This window comes from Condylostylus longicornis, unplaced genomic scaffold (assembly GCF_029603195.1).
Source record: "Condylostylus longicornis isolate FDR11 unplaced genomic scaffold, ASM2960319v2 ptg000031l, whole genome shotgun sequence".
NCBI lineage: Eukaryota > Metazoa > Arthropoda > Insecta > Diptera > Dolichopodidae > Condylostylus > Condylostylus longicornis.
Genome location: NW_026578000.1, coordinates 151304 through 169414, shown reverse-complemented (window position 1 = coordinate 169414; position 18111 = coordinate 151304). Strand labels below are relative to the sequence as shown.

The 18111-nt window shown below is 25.3% G+C and overlaps 1 protein-coding gene across 1 annotated transcript; it reads left to right on the top strand.

The window, feature by feature from the left end:
* The first annotated feature begins 10210 nt into the window (after window positions 1–10210).
* Window positions 10211–17563, top strand: LOC129608366 (fibrillin-1-like). Its single transcript, XM_055519850.1, has 4 exons — window positions 10211–10402; window positions 13913–14073; window positions 14133–15931; window positions 17323–17563. The coding sequence occupies exons 1-4, from the start codon at window positions 10211–10213 to the stop codon at window positions 17376–17378; spliced, it is 2208 nt and encodes a 735-aa protein (XP_055375825.1). The 3' UTR covers window positions 17379–17563.
* The last annotated feature ends 548 nt before the right edge of the window (window positions 17564–18111 follow it).

Below are 18111 nucleotides of genomic sequence, written 5' to 3'. Positions count from 1 at the left end.
AGTATGAATACGTTCTCATCTGTTTAGATGTCCGCTTTTGTGACTGAACTTAGCAAAATTTAGTAAACTTTCAAAATTCATTTAAGTGTACATCAATATACAGTCAATAACGGATCAGTACAACTGTTATGGACCTGAAAACTTATTTGCACTTACGCAAATTTGCATTTGTCCTTATATACTCAGTATCCTTATATTATGAGCGCAATTTTTTTGCGTTTTTTTAATAAAAACTAGACACCATACCTTATTGTACTTGATAAATTCATCCATTTGCACTCGTACTTATGTTACATATTGAAGTGATGTTGCTCATTTAATAGATCAATTTCAAAAAATTTTTTTGCTCTTATGATATTTATGTTATATACAACTTGTCATTTGGGGTGCAATTCTACTTGAACTTAAAAAGTTTTTATTCTCAATGTCAAAAATTACACCTCGCCGTATGGAGTGTGTACGAGGGAATTTCGAATTGTTATGCTGTTTTCGCACTTATTAGTCATCCGTTCGTGACTGTGCTTAAAAAAACATTAATAAAATGAAGTTTTGCTTAATAATAATTTTTTTTTAATGATTATGATTATACATCATTAAATTTGATTTAGTTCATTTCATTCCCACTTTTGTATAATTTAATAACTTTCATCTAAAAGTGAACGCCTTATTTTTTCTACTATTAAAAATATTTTCTTCCTCTGAAATGAAGTGTCAAAACTTAAGAAATTAGAAAGGAAATATGCTTCAGATATTAACTGTAAATTTTAATTGTGACACAAAACTTTTCATAACACATTAATATTACTAATATATAGCATATTAAAAAAAAAGGAAATTTGTTAAAGAAATTATTTACATTTTACTTTCAATTAGAAGTGAGTGAGTCAAAAACTTTTACAAGGCTAATTGTGTTATGAATTAGAAAAGCAAAATAATTACAATAGCGTGATGACAATAAAAAAAAAGTTCAAACTCACCCATTATAGGTGATGTCATTATTTCAGGTGTGTAAGAAAAAAATTGTAATAAATAATTAATATTTTTAGTGATTTCATTTACGATATTATAGATGACGTGAGATGTTTTTTTGTTGTTTCACTCGAATTTATTAAATCTATTCTTTTGACTTAGTTGTATGAATTAATATCATTATTCATAAAAAAAATTTATCTAACATGGTATGTTAAAGAATATTTGTATAAATAATTATCTGTTAAAGGGCAGACAAAAATAATTTATAAGAATTTGTTATATTCTAGGCACGCAAAAGTTTCTGATTTGGTAAATTTTTTTATTTGTTAGTTTTTATAAGTAGAGGTTGCTTTTTAAATCGGATCAAATTTGTAATTTCAGAATATGGTATTCAGAATATTGATCTGCAAAGCAGTATAAAATTGGTCGATCCATTGATAATAATCGAGAATTTTTAAAAAGTATGATCTAGCAAATATTAACTAGTCATCTTAAAATTAATCAGTAATTTTGGCTCTGCAGTCGGTTCACTTAGTGTTTATTGAAATTACTGCATTACGGAAAATTACAACTCGGAAAATTATAAAATTAAGTGGAAATCGTAGTACGTTAGCAATTTTTCATCTGAGCTTCAGCGTAAATTATTGAATCCTGTTGTATGTAATTGGATTTGTAGGATTTCCTGGCAAATTGCTAAGTGAAGCACCATCTTGAAGTGTTTTAAAACGACGATTATTTCTTAAATCAAATGAAAGTAAATTTTGTAGTGAAAAATATGGAAGCGTTTTTTAAGTAAGAGTTCATACCTATATAATTATTTGCCAATACATATATTGATTAGAAATATGAAAAATGAAATTCGTTTTCTGTTCACTTTTTCAAAAGCTCTAAAATTGAAAAAAAAAAAACCCTACTTACATTTGTAAGTATACCTACTTAAATATAGGTGTGCGTAATGTTGAAATTCCATAAAAGTTAATGAGATTGAAATCAAAATTTTATTAGTATATTTTTCAAATTTACTCTTTTGACAAAAATACTATAAAGAATTTCAAGTTTTTTTTTTGATAAATAAATTTGTTCAGTTTTTTAAATTTCAATAAAGTAAATTTATATTAAACAATAATCGTATATATAATAATGTAAATATAAACTTTGACATCTTCTTGATTCATTATATTTTCATTATTATTGTTGCAAAGGTTTATAAGATGAATGTAAAACATTATACGACGATTAAGTGTATGGCGAAGTGCACTTAAAATTACACACTGCAGTAAACATTATTTGTTGTAGATTATACTAAACATAATGATAATTGAGAATTTCTATTAGATTTTAAGATGAAAATACAGCAGCACATACTTATTTAATTGAAAAGTGTTGTTCGTTGAGAAGATAATAAGAAATATGAACATATTTTTCTGTATAAAAAGAATTCTGAAGCAAATTTTGGTTGTCTTTCATAGAGAGAATTGAAAACATTTCCATTAAATAAAAATTAAAAGCTGGGTCCATGGAAGTAGGAAGAAAGGGTGGTGAGAGCACATAGTACTTCAAATTTATGTACGAAAATATAAGATAAAAATTAAATTTGCTTATAAAAAATTAAATTTCAACATCAAATTCGAATCATGAACTATAAAACTACATCTTTCTCTTGTATAGCACAAAACAAAGACTATTTTTTTTTTTCATTTTGTGTCTTTAAACCAAACTTTTTCAACTCTTAATTGAATTAAGAGATGAAAAAGTTTGGTTCGAATTAGGTACTATACAACATCTGAGAAGAGCTACATTAAGAATTTTTTGAAACTTTTCTCACTGAACATTATCATATGTATTTTTTACCATAACTGAAATTGTTTCAGAATTTATCTGCATTTTTTTTATCAATAGTTGACCAGTTCTGGTAAATAAGGCTTTGGATCCAGTAAAATAATGAACAAACACGATTCAAAATTAGTTCAATTCAAAAGTTACTTATTTGCATTAGTTTGAAAATTTTATGAAGAAAAAATACAATTTAAATAATAAATATTCATCATGTTTAAATAAAAGAGCGCATGCAACTTTCTGTACAGCTACATATATTATACTTACCATTTTTGGTAATAATATTTATCAACAAAATTTCAATAAAAAACTCATTAATATGCAATTTAACTATAATTTGTTAGCCTCTTTACAAAAATAGAATTTTTTACTGCTTTCTTATAAGATCCTTAAAGCATTCAATCCTTTAATGAGAAAAAAATTATTATTCAATAAGTATATTACTTTAATATAATATAATATTTTTAAAGTGTAAAAATTTTTTCGGTATTTCAACGGAAAGATTAATTATTTTATTGCTATTCATTTTTGCGCTATATTTACGCCTCCAATTTTCACTATCAATAAAAATTAATAAAAATATTCGTAAAACTAAAAAACAAAATAAAAAAAATTTGAATTGAATTGCATAAAATTAAACTGAATAAAATTTATATGTAATCACAATTTAATAAATTTAACACACATAAAAATGTGAAAACCTCCTCATTATATACGCCCTCTTCATGTAGAAATGTGACTTATGTTAAGTGTTTATTCGTTTGTTCCCGTTTATTTTCTTATTTTTTTTCTTTTTCTTATAAATTGCTACTAATATTATTTAATATTTTGTTTTAATTTTTTAGCGTTTTTTCAAGAGAAAACTTTTAAAAAATGTGATTATTTGTTTCACTCAGTGTGACCGTCCATCTATGCGCCTATTTCAACCCTTTAAAATAGAAAGCTGAAAAATATAAAAGGATTTTAACCGGAAACTTATTTCCATTGGAGAAATTGTTAACTTGTATAGTTATAACTCCTCAAGGTACTGAATGCCCCACGAAGTTAAAAAATAGAAATACATATCTTTGATGGGCGGTAGTAGGAGTATAAGTCAAAAATATCAACTTTTCACTAGAGCAAAAAAACTTAATAAAACTGTTCCCTTTTGCTTTGAACAATATATTTAAATGCATTTGTTTCAAAGGTTTGTAAGTGTCGTAGCGCTATGAATTTTTGATAGAAGATGTATTTGGAGCTCTAGATTACATTGGTGTACTTATCAGGTTTTTGCAAAAAATTGACTTATACTCCTACTACCGCCCATCAAAGTTATTTATCTTGACTTATGGAATTTATAATTAAGTTTATGCCAATGGTTCTTTTAATTTTTTTTTGTCTTATCCTAAATGTATGCAATAATTTTAAATATTTTGGTATGAAAATGAAGGTACTTTAAATAAGTAAAAGCTTTTAAGTACTGCTTATATTTTCACTTTTAGAAAGGTTTTGTGCTACTTTACAGACCATTGTTGTTACCCAAAATTATTTTTATAAAGATATTGTGATATTGCGTAAGAACTATTTTATGCATAATACTTAATTGTATAACAAGTTTATATTATCAGAATATTTTTTAAAAATATTATAGTGAATGAAACTCAGCATGTTATTCAATATGTGCGGATACATTATAAGCATTATGTGTGTTCGTTGTTCACTGATAACAAAAGTTCAATTCCGCTCTAATGCACTGCCTACAATTTTTAATTTAAAAGAAAATACTTTAACATTCTTCTTGACCAAAGTAAAATATTTAAGATATTTTTATATTATAATATTTAATATACTCACGTACATAATTACATACGTATATAGAAATTTATAATATTTATTGTGCATATTTTGTTGAAAGTATTAGACCAAACTGATAATGACATAAAAAAAATAGAACATTAAAAATTTTTTTTTATTAAAATGAAATCGTTGAAAATAAAATGAATAATAAAAAAAATTTTACAACAACAATAATAAAATAACGCAACTATGTAGGTATAAACACAATTCTTTTTATTATTAATGATAAGAAAATTGCTATATAGGGTTCATTAGCATAACATTTATGACATTTAAGGGAGTAAAAAAATCTTGGCGACACCTATAGAGAAACATAATAGCAATTGTCTGTCTAAGCAATAACTAGATTTGTTTTCATATTTTAAAATCAGTGTTCTGAAGTCTTTATTTTTTCTTTGCATTTCTGTTTCGGCAATATTTCGTGTCTTCACTGATTCAGCAGATTTAAGTTTTAAAATGTTAAGAATAAAACAAGACCTTCTGTTAAAAATTTCAGTAACATGGTTTTAATACGTAGTTCAGCTTATAAGTTACTGAAGTTGATTTGTGTGACAATAAAGTGTTACAACTATAGATCTTCAAACATACTTAACATTATAATATAAAGGTAATTTTTGCAGATTTTGATTCTTTTACATTTTTTCTTGAACTAAGCATTAATATGAGGAAAAAACTTATTTGAGTGGAAGCTTCGTTTAACAACAAAATGTTCCTGAATATTGGGTTAGAAAAGTTACTCTGGCTCATCAGTAGAACGGTTAGGGAGTCAAGCCTTTATCGTTAGTTAGAGGAAAACACAAGAGGGCTTTCCGTAGATTGTTAGTTAATTGATGGAGAAGCATGTTATATTATGTTTCTTACATATTTTATAGTTTGTATCGATCAGGAGTTAATATGTAATATATTTGCTCGAATCTAAACCTAAACTTACATATTAAATATGACAATACTGTGATGTATAATGTAGTTATTAAATTTTTTGATTTTTTTAAGTAGAATTTTCTTTATTTGTTTTCGAATTGGGAATACTACCGCACATTTTTCTAAATATTTTATGATAAAGTAAAATTTCTATCTGCTTTAAAATATTAAAATGTAGAAGACATTATGACTATTATATGAAAATGATTCGACAACTTAATAATTTTGCAGGACAAACTATATAATCATATACTTTGTATATTATTATTTTTCTTCCTTTTAATCTAATCAAAATGCAAATTTATTCCGGTATAGTATATCTTTTGGTCACAAGCCGTTACATAACTGATTACGTTTTATGTGTATCTACAATAAATGTTCAAAGAAATTCTAAAGCATCGAAAGCATAATATTTTGTTTTTATTGTCTTTCATTTTAGTAGTCCGCTAAATGAATGAAAAATAATAGTTATCTATAGTATACATATTTATATAATATGCAAATATGTTATAATTTTATGTTTTAACAGCGTGCTTCATAGTAAAATGAAAATTGATTTTCGTTTTACAACTGTTTTAGCTTAGGTTTTTAACACATGAGCTTAATTCAATGGTTATGTTCTCTAATAAGTCTATGTATTCAAACTGAATGAGGTGATAGATTTTAAAATAGAATGGCACTTTTAAAACATTGTTTAATATTATATGCGTCAGGAATAATGTCGTTTTTATGTTAAATTTACTCTGATCCATTCCTGTAAATATATTTTGAAAATTTTTTAAATTCCACTCACTGTCAATCCACCTCCAGGGAAGCAAACATTTCAAGGTACCGAATTCCAAGATCAGCTTAATTTTTTTTAATTTAGTATAACTTGTCAAATTATAATAATGACATGTTAAATCCATTATTAAGGTTGTTTAGGGTGGTTAATACCTACTTATATTTGTCAAACCCTCTATAGTTGTGAAAGTTTGCTAGTTAAAAATCCTATTGATGATCACTCTGAAAACATAAAATATTTAAAAAAGGAGAGTAAAAAAAATCCTATACCATTGATAAAACAAAACGAAAATTTCTATAGTCGGCTTTAAAACGAAAAGAAAACAAAAACATATAAAAAAAAATCAAAACTATGAATAAAAATTTATTCATAATTCAATACTCGTATATTCGCTAGAAGTGAATCATAGACTCGTTTTATTATTATGATGAATCAAGTGAAGAATTTTTTAAAATTTAAAATAAATTTTTAATGTTTAAATTTTAATTTCACTTTCAATTCTATTGATTTTTATTCTCATTTTGTAAAAATAGTTTCCAATTATCAATAATAAATAAATAAATAAAATTATGTTATCAATATTAATGCAGATAAATGTCATAAGCATTTTATTTTTTTTTCATGGTAATGTGTCAAATAAAAAAATTATTATATTGTATATATTAGCGAATTAGCTAGCGATTTTTACAGTAAAATCATGATTTTTTTTTATACAAGATGTTAAGAAAAATCAAGTATTAAAATTCAATAGCTTATAAGTACACTGTGGTGCATTAAAATTGTCTTGCAGCCTCAACATGGCGTAATTGTTGTTTTTTTAAATAACTGTCAAATAATAAATAGCTTAGTGCATTGTGCATAAAATTGAAGAGCTCTGGAGTATAAATTTATAGTTTTGCTTTAATTTTATTAAGATTATAGGATTTCCCTTCCGGAATTTTATAATGTTAAATAAAAAATTTTTGTTTAAATTGACAAATAATTGAATATTTTCATTAACAGTTGAATGAATATTTAATAATATAGCCTGTTAATGGAGTTTACTTGTTATGTACATACATATATAAGTAAGTATTTTGAATTGTCTACGTGATATATAATTTATATAATTACAATGTAGGTTAATTTTATAAAAATTTAATTATATGATTTTGAAAATTACTGATGTGCTATCCAAGTGTTGACAATTTCGGCTAAACTCTATTCTATTGTATTTACAATTTAAATTTCAATTTGAAATTGAAATTGATTCATTTCATTTTCGTATTTTATTTTTTTAAATAATTAATTGAATTAAATTTTTCTACATATATGCCTACATTTTTTCAATTTCGAAGCAATTTTAATCCATTTAGGTTTTTTTTTTTTTAATTAAATATCCGTAATGTTTTATTTAATTTTTAAGAGTGGGGGTATTTTTTTTTTATAATATATATTTTGACTGTTCTATAACTGAATGTGTTTAATATTCGCACGTAAATAAATTTACACTTTATTTAGAAAATAAATATTTTTGTTTTATTTGTCAATGACAATAGACTATATCAATGGATAAATAGTTAATATAATTGAAATTATGTGAACTAAATATTAAATAATACAATGTTGCTAATATTTATGCGTATTAAGTACATACATATATACATATTATATAAGTACGTGATACTTATTATATGTATACCAAATTTTATTGTCTTAACGTCATAAAATTTGCAATATTCAATTAAATTTGAAAGTGGAAACAATTTAGAATTATATGATTGGTATCGTAGCAGTTCATCTGATTTAGTCAATGTTCAAAAAAAATGAACAAATATTTTTAAGAACTATGCTTTTGCAACACAATTGCAAGAATAATAAAAACAAATTGGTTTGTTTGTTTCACTCTGCCGGTAACTTCGTCTGTGTATGAGCGTGCTTATAAAATTTCCATATACCCTAAGGCACGTTACAACTTTCTTTTTGATCCGAGATTATTTATTCAGTTCTATATTTTAAATTTTATTTATTATTCCCAAATTTTATAATAAAAAAATTTATTTTGCATTATAAATTTTATAGGCATAGCACTTATTTTTAAAAAGAATAGAATATCAAAATTTTTTTTAACAGTTTTATATTCGGTATCCTATCGTAGTGTTGGGAAACTAAATATCTTAGACTTTCTTCTTCTTTAATATAAAGTTGTTTTTTTGCGTTCGCACTATTATTGTTTTTTAACCTTAAAAGTGTATGTGAAGAATAAAATGAAAACAAAACAAAAACGAGAAAAAAAATAGAGTTGACCTTGTCAACTCTGTGATACCCGTACGAATTTGTTATCCTATGTGCGAATAACTAATGTGCCATAACTAACTATGGGGCAGACTATGACGTTAAGTTGCCGTATTACCATATTAATTTATGCAAAATTTCAGTACTATGTGTTATTCAAAATACTGGTTGTGCCAAACTACTAATGATGTTGTATGGCAGCTACCAGAAAGAGCCAAGAAATTTTAGCGAATTTTATCAAGCACATCGGCCCTACTAATATACTCACTTGTGTGAAATCTCAATATCACAGCTTTTATAGTTTCTGAGATATAGTCAAATAACTTTTGAAGTTGTATGGCAGGTACCAGAAGGAGCCAAGTAATTTCAACGACTTTTATGAGACACATTGGCCCTACTAATATATTCGTTTGTGTGAAATTTCAATACTATAGCTTTAATAGTTTCTGAAATATAGTCAAATAACTTTTGAAGTTGTATGGCAGGTACCAGAAGGAGCCAAGTAATTTCAACGACTTTTATGTGGCATATTGGCCCTACTAATATATTCACATGTGTGAAATCTCAATATCACAGCTTTTATAGTTTCTGAGATATAGCCAAATAACTTTTGAAGTTGTATGGCAGGTACCAGAAGGAGCCAAGTAATTTCAACGACTTTTATGGGGCATACTGGCCCTACTAATATATTCGTTTGTGTGAAATTTCAATACCATAACTTTTATAGTTTCTGAGATATAGCCAAATAAATTTTGAAGTTGTATGGCAGCTACCCGAACCGGTAACCCGATCATGTCCAATTTAAATAGGGTTCTGGCACTTACTACAATAAATCATTTGTGAAAATTTGGTGAGCTTAGCTCAATTAGTTTTTGAGTTATCGTTCGGACGGACGGACGGACGGACGGACGGACGGACGGACGGACGGACGGACGGACGGACGGACGGACGGACGGACGGACGGACGGACGGACGGACGGACAGACAAAGCTAAATCAACTCAGAATTTGACGCTGATCAAAAACATACACTTGAGTCTATATCTAACACCGTTATTTCTTAGCGTTACAAACGGTAAGGCAAATTTAGTATACCCTTCGAACATACGTTCGTACGGGTATAAAAATATCAAAACAAAGCTAAATTAAAAACTAAAAGAAACAAAAATGAAAAAGAAAAGAGAACTTTTGATAACTTAAAAATTTTTCTTTAATAAAAAACTATAATATTCAAATCTATGTTGAAACGGAAGTAGTATTATGTACACAATAATTTCGGATGCTAGTATGATTTGATCACTGTTCGAAAACACAAGCAAAGAAAAGAAAAAAATTTTATTAATTTTTTTTTCGGTTCTTTAATTTCATTTACTTTGTTTTTTTTTTTTCATTATTATTATTATTTTCTATTTCTTTCAAATTAATATTAAAACTTAAAAACAAAAACATATTTTATAATAATATTTTCTTTTGAGTCTTGTTGTTCGAATCGAAGAGTAACGCGCGACAAAAACGATAACTATAGTACGAGAGTAATTATTGTTATTATAATATACGGTACGGTAGGTCGGTAGCATAGCACAACAGCATGCTAATAATAAAAGCTTTTATTCTCTTTATTGCAATCAATGAGATCAGCTCACAAATTTGTAATAAAACAATTTTGGAGACATATCGAATACATGTACAAAAAACAATAGATAAAGTTTATACAGAATATAATAATATTACCGGTCGTTATGTATTAAAAACAAAACCTGAAACAACTTATATTCCGGAGGTGAGATAATTTTTTTTTTTTTCGTTTTACAACAGACAAAGCAAAAACGTAATAAAAATAGAGGTGAAAAAAATGATGAAAAATTGTTTAAAAATTTAATAATTGTTGTAAACTTGAACTTTATGTTGAATATAAAAATTTTTTAAATGTTGATATGGAATTTATGCAAAATTTTGAATTAAGTTAATTGAAATTTAATTAAAATTCTGATTTATGAATTAAAAATATTATATATTAATAGAAAATTAGAATAAATCTTGGAATGAATTTAAAACGTATTGTATTTTATTTTGTTAGTGATAATTTGAGGTTCGTATAATATAAAAAATAGTTATTAGAGTGAATTTCACAGTTAATATTTTGAATATTTTGAGTAATTTGTGCTCACAAATTGTGAATAATGTAAAAGTTTTAAAGGAATTACGTTATACCTATAGAGTGCAATTGATTGTAAAATGTATAACAACATTAAATATTAAAAAAAAAACACTTCACATGCTTGTAGTTCACATATTATTTGAATTTTTTTGGTTCAAAACCCTTTAAAAATTTTCAAATTTTTGACATTTTAAATGCCTACATGAAAATTATTCTCTTGTTTTCTCTTTAAATTATTTTTGTAATAGTGGGCGATTAAATTATATTTTCTATTGTGAAATTTAACAATAATACTAAAAGTAATATACTAATAGAATAAATTAATAAAGTTTACAAATTTAAAAAAGAAAAACAAAAAAAATAACATAAAAAAATTTGGGTAATTCAAGGTCAACGTAATGAAATACTCGTAATATTTTTTTCAATTAAGAAAATTTTGTAGTTGAAATATTTTTAATGCTGTTCGTAATAAAAATTTACTATTATACAAAAATTTGGAGTAAAAATATTTCATAAATCAAAAAAAATTTTTTTTTATTATTATGATTATTATGAAAGATTATTGTTGATGCAGTTTGAAAAAGTAATCTTACTACATATTGTAAATCCTACATAATATTGCAATAATGTATGTGCTTCATTTATTTGACATTATGGTCTGGTACCTTAGTTTTGTATAATAACAAATTTTTGATAAATTGCTTTAAAATTTTTGATTTTCCTCTATTATATTAAACATATTTGTTATACATGATATATGTAACTGTTATACCACTCAAATAAAATAACTACAACGTGTATAACTCATAAAATATTTTTTATTATTGTTAAATATTCATAACAAGTTTCTATTATTGTATCAAATGTATTTTACGATCATATTTGATCGTATAAAAGACATTTGATTTCACAAAGTTTAGCATATAATCAAATTAAATTTGACAAAATTTGACGTATAATTGGTAAAATAAAATCAGGAAATTTTTTTTCAAAATCTAGTGCTCATACGCAACTATAGAATTTTTACAAACTACTTTTTCTAAATAAACGGGAATATTACGAGATTTCGTTTAATTTTTATGATTTCAAAGAAAATAAAAATAATTTGTAAGAGCTTTTAATTTTATTATGAATAAGAAATAGGTTTTGTTTAACTATAATTTAGTTAAATTTTCTAAATTACCAAAAAAAAAACTTTTCATGAAATGAGTTTATTTTCGTTAGGCACATTATTTAAGTATGTGTCATTATATGTATACGTTATTTGTCATTGCTCTTTAAGTAAATAATTATGTGATAATTTATTTGTATTTTATTAGTAAAGCTCAGCTTGAAGTGATTAATCGTAAAATAATTTCATTGAAGATGAGCATAGATAATCTTCATAAAAGATCTAGAAGTAAGAACGAGTATATATTCTAAAGCTGATCAACTTCTGTACAGTTTCATAGAATCTAATGGACTGACCATTTTTTTATTATTTTAGTAAATTTTTTATTATAGTTAACTGGAATATAAAATGAAATGAAATTTTTAAGGTAAAATTTTGGTGTAAAAACCGTTGTCGTTTTTAGCGCTATTTTACACACAGTGTGACAACAAGACACATAGTGTGTATGCAAATAAACCAAAAATTATGCTAATATTTATTTAAATTTTTTTTGTTTTATTATACATAGGTCGGAAGAAGAAAAAATTTATTTATTTTTGCAAGAACACATTATAATTATTAATTAGTCTTTATCTTATTTAAATTGGGTTTCTCTCATTAATTATTAATTTATATTTTGTTTTCATTTTCATTTTTATCTTAAGCCATTGTTTAATAATTTACATATATATGGCCCAAAGAAATTAAGATAATTATTAATATGGAAAAACAGCATCAGAAACAGTTTTTATATACAATTTACATATAATTTGTCTACATACGAGTATATACATATTTATAAAATGATAATATTATTTGCCATTATGTACAGTGTACACAAATAAATATGACCTCGAATATTTAAGTTTAAATTAATTAGTTTTTTTTTTGTTTTTTAATTTGTTTTTAGTAAATTGTATATTAAGAACCGGTATATAAAAATATATACAAAAACTTTTGGTAAGAATGATGAAATAGTACCAAAAATAATTGAGGAAAAGTGAATTTATAGATAAATTTTTTGTATTTTTTATATTTTAATTTTTATTTATTTTAGTGATAAAAAAAGTAAAGCCGTTTAACAATAATCTCATAGTAAGATTTATTAGAAAAGAAATTCAAAAACAAAAAGAATAAAAACATCAAAAATTTTTGACTGAGAATTTGGTTCGAGCTCATGCATAGGCACAATCATGCAGTTTAGACACAAATCATTCTTCATACACTTTGTTTGATTAGAATTGATTGACGCAAACAACATCGTGTGTTGTAAGCCAAAAAATATTTTTATGTAGGCTTTATAAAAGTAACATTTTTCGTGATTTTCTTTGATACCATTAAAACTTGGTGTAAACGCAGCTTTGTTTGCAATCGTAAGTTAATTTTCATCCGCCCGTTTGATGGACAAAGAAAAAGCGTGGCCAAATTCACATCAAAACAATATCCGTGAACAACGTTTGAAATTTAAACGTTTATCTTGAATTTTTGTACCAAATAACTTTAAGGGTTGCATTATATATTTCAAAAAAAGAAAAAAAAAATAATTTAATATAATTGAAAACGATTTATTTATTTAGTAAAAATGCAGTGTTTTATATGATTGTTGCAAGGCATTTCTTATCAATCAAATTTAAATTATTTGGTTCTTATCTTCAATTTGCATTGTGTTTTTTGTTCTATTCGTAAATCTAAAAATAGGCCAATAACGATAAATAATATTAAACACATGATTATTGCATTTAACTAAACGAACAGTAATGATTATTTGTATATAGCAGCGTTATAGTGTAACTATAATAGCAATAGAATGCTGCTGTTATCAATTATTTTGCACTCTAGTATAAACCATTTTTACTTTGATTTTTCTTCGGTTTAAATTAAAAAAATATTGCATGGGTAGCAAATTTTTTCAATTAAAGAACTTTAGTTTTTTACAAATTTTCAAAGTTTTGACAATTAAATTACAATTTTTTCTATTTTAGGTAAGGTCACGACCGAAAGTAATTCAAACATGTTGTCCAGATTATGCGCGAGTAATGAACCGTTGTATTCCACGTTGTGATAACGTATGTGAAAATGCAAGATGTACAGCACCTAATACATGTACGTGTCTTCCAGGTTATCAAAGATTTAATGATCATAGGTAAGTCATAGTAAAAGCTATATTATATATAATAAAATAATTTACTCTCATAATTTTAGATGTATACCAATATGTTCAAATTGCCAGAATGGTCGTTGTATTGGACCAGAAATTTGCACTTGTATTTCTGGATATATTAAAGATGAAAATGATACTTGTACTCCGCAATGTGACAATTGTAAAAATGGATTTTGTATATCACCAAATGTTTGCACTTGTAATGATGGTTACTACATGTACGATGATGATGACGATGATAATAGTACTTGTGTACCAAATTGTTCTAAAGGTTGTCCAAATGGATTTTGTTCAGCTCCCGAGACATGCACTTGTAATTCTGGATATAAAATTAATGAAGAAACGGGATTGTGTGAACCCTTTTGTCCAACTGAGTGTATTAATGGACATTGTACTGCTCCAAATTTCTGTACCTGTGATGATGGTTATTATTATCAACTACATGAAAGATTAGGTAAAGGTTATTGTATGCCGAAATGTTCGAAAGGTTGTCAAAACGGATACTGTGCAGCACCAGAGTTATGTTATTGCGATAGTGGATTTGAAAGAAATTCCACCGGTGATTGTGTTCCTGTTTGTAATGGTGGATGTACAAATGGTCGTTGTATTGAGCCTGGACGATGTGAGTGCTTACCTGGTTATATTAAGGCTAATAGTTCAAACCAATGTGTTCCGCAATGCAGAGATATTTGTGAAAATGGTTTTTGCTCAGCTCCAAATATATGCACATGTAATGCGGGATTTACATTAATAGAAGGTAGTACTTCTAGATGTCAACCAGAATGTGAAGAGGATTGTATAAATGGAGTATGCGTTTCACCAAATGTTTGTATTTGTAAGCCCGGATATAAATTTATTAGTGGTAGTAAATCAATTTGTGAACCATTTTGCGAAGAAAGATGTGAAAATGGTTTTTGTAGTGCTCCTGGAGTATGTGACTGTAACTTTGGATATCGTAAGAATAATTTAGACATATGTGCACCGTATTGTGAGCAATCATGTACTAACGGTTTTTGCAAATCGTTTAACACCTGTTCATGTTATCTTGGTTATGAAATGATGAACAATACTTGTATTCCTACATGTGATTCATGTGAAAATGGAGATTGTATAGCACCAAATAAATGTGAATGTCATAAAAATTACAAGAAAGATAAAAATGGACAATGTAAACCACATTGTAAGAAAAAATGTGTAAATGGTTATTGCTCAACACCATACAAATGTGTTTGTAAGAAAGGATATAAAATTGATTCAAATGATTCTTATATGTGCCATCCTGTATGTGATAATTGTTTACATGGTACATGTGTTTCACCAGGAAATTGTGAATGTATTGATGGTTACCAGTTAAATGTTTTAACCCAACAATGTGACAAAATTAGTTTTACTACCGAAAGTATTGTAAAAAAATTTTCAAGAACATCACATTTTATTCCATTTACGGAAATAATTAATACTAGTGATCCGACAGAAAGAACTGAACAAATACAAATTGCTGATGTAATCGGTCCAAATATTAGAACGTATAAAAATGAAAATTCAAAAATGTTTTGGAAAAAATTTTGTAATTCGACAACATGCCCAAATGGATATTGTGTTAAAGAAGACTGTTATTGTAATGAAGGATTTTCAAAAAATATTGACGATATATGCATTGAAAGTCATATCGATACTTGTGCAACATATCCAAAGAAATGTTTATTTAAATTAATTTCACTAATTTATGTTATATTATTAACAGTTTTAGTTGTAGCAATATTAATATTATTATGTTATTTTATATTTCGCGAAGATAATCCAAAAAGAGTAAAATTGCAATACGATGAAGAATTTCGAGGTAAATATAAATAAATTAATTAATTAATGAATTAGTTTGGTAAATTCTTGGGAATAAATATGTAAAGAGACCAATTAGAAAATTTATTGAGAGATTAACATTTAAAAATGTTAACATATTTTACAGGTTAGGAGTTTACGCTTACAACTGAGCAATTGTAAATTGGGCAAATTGTTTTTTAATGTCACGACATTTCTATTCTATTTCTATTTGTAAATTCCACTAGTTTTCTATTCGTAAATTAAATTTTAAAAGATTGAACGATTAAGCAGTTATAAATAATTGTATTTTTTTCGTTTATAATTTAATTAAAAAATTTCATTTATAAAAATAGTGAAATATCAATCTTGAATTCCTTTAAAGTTTATTTCTATTATTGCTACTTATTATCTGGAGCACAAAAATGAAAGGTTTAATAAAAAAAAAACAAGGTAGAGAAAAACCAAAATTTTCCTGATTTATTTAATAGTTTTTATCCACCAGTGTTTTTCGTCCTTTTAATAGATTTTTCTTTTGGCTATTTTTTTTATTTTAGTTATTTTTCTTAAATTTTATGTGCTCTTATTGTACTTCTCTTCTTTCATCTTATGTTCTGACACAAAAGAGTAAATGGAACTACTTCACTTTTATATTTTTCAATTTTATATTTTCTTTTGGAGTCTAAAGTTTCAAAAGAATTCTTTTGAAATTAGTTTTATGCTCCCGGTTTTTTACCTGGTCATCTTTCTGATATTTTTTAAACTATACTTCATTACAAAAAAAAAAAATTGATGGTTTATAGCTACTTACAGGATTTTCTTTCTTTTTTGTTTATAAAAACTCTTGGGAATAAAGAGTTCTGTATCTGATGGTTTTTCATTGAAAATTTATAAATTATTATATTAAAGTTTTATAACAGGTTTCAATATAAGAAAGATGTAGAAATTATCTAAAGAATTTAATAACATAATAAATAGCTTCAATAAAATTTAATTGTAAACTGATTCTAGAACTGTAATTATTAAGTTTACTGAAAAAGCTAATATATAATTCAGGGACGAGGAAGGCTCTATTTAGCTTTTATATTACTGTATTACTATTAAAATTTTTTTTTCGAATGATGGAAATTTTCGTCAGTGTTATGAGAAGTCCCAATTTTGTGAAAGATATTCAAGCATGCAACTGAATTAGTTAAAAAAAAATTTTACAATTATTTTTTGCCTCTTTATGTAATTCGAAATCGTTTCTCTTCCTAAGAATTTATTTTTCAATATCCGTGCGCATTTTAGGGTTAAATATAATAAAAAGCAAACTCTTAATTATTTTTATTATTTTATTGAAAAAAACATGTAAAAGCAAAAATATTTTATTAATTTATAATTATTTTAATTGTTTTTTTTTTTTTTTTGCAGAAAATCTTTATGATATTCCTTATCCTCCAAACAGTCAAGAAACATCTGTGATATAAAAGCTAATAAATACGATTTTAAATTAATATTTTTGATATAAAGACTTTATAACATTTATAAAATTTAAAAAGAAAATATTATAACATTTTAATTTAAGTTTAATAATTCTATATTTTTATGGTTGTAAATACATAGTGTTGTAATAGTGTTATAATAGTGTTAAGATTATAATTGACTGCATGTATACATAGGAATATACCAATTATAAGATTATTGTAAATATAAAAGTAAATTTTAATATAATTTTCAAATTTCTTTTAAATTTAATTTTTGAATCTAATAATTAAAAAAAAAATAAGTCATCGAGTTGAAATTAAAACTGAAACTTTTTTAACTGGTTCTCAGCAATAAAATTTACCGGAAATATTCACGTTGACTTACTACTTACTGATAAAGGCTAAGATTTGCTAATTATAATTAAAATTGAAATATGTACCTGAGATACGAAAATATAAAACGACATATGGGCATTGCGTACAGACGTATGTTTTTGTTCCTATTTGGGAATGGTTAAGAATATGGTTTATTAACCCTATTATTTTTGTTTTCAGCACCTTCTTTAATACTAAATTAAAATGGAATTGTTGCAATAAACTCTAGATTTGAACAAAATTGTCTTAAACAATATCGTTTCACTTATGTAATTCAATATCACCAAATTAATACACCATATTGCTTAAAAAAAATTTAAAATCATTATTAAAATTTATGAAAAAAAAATGAATATTAATA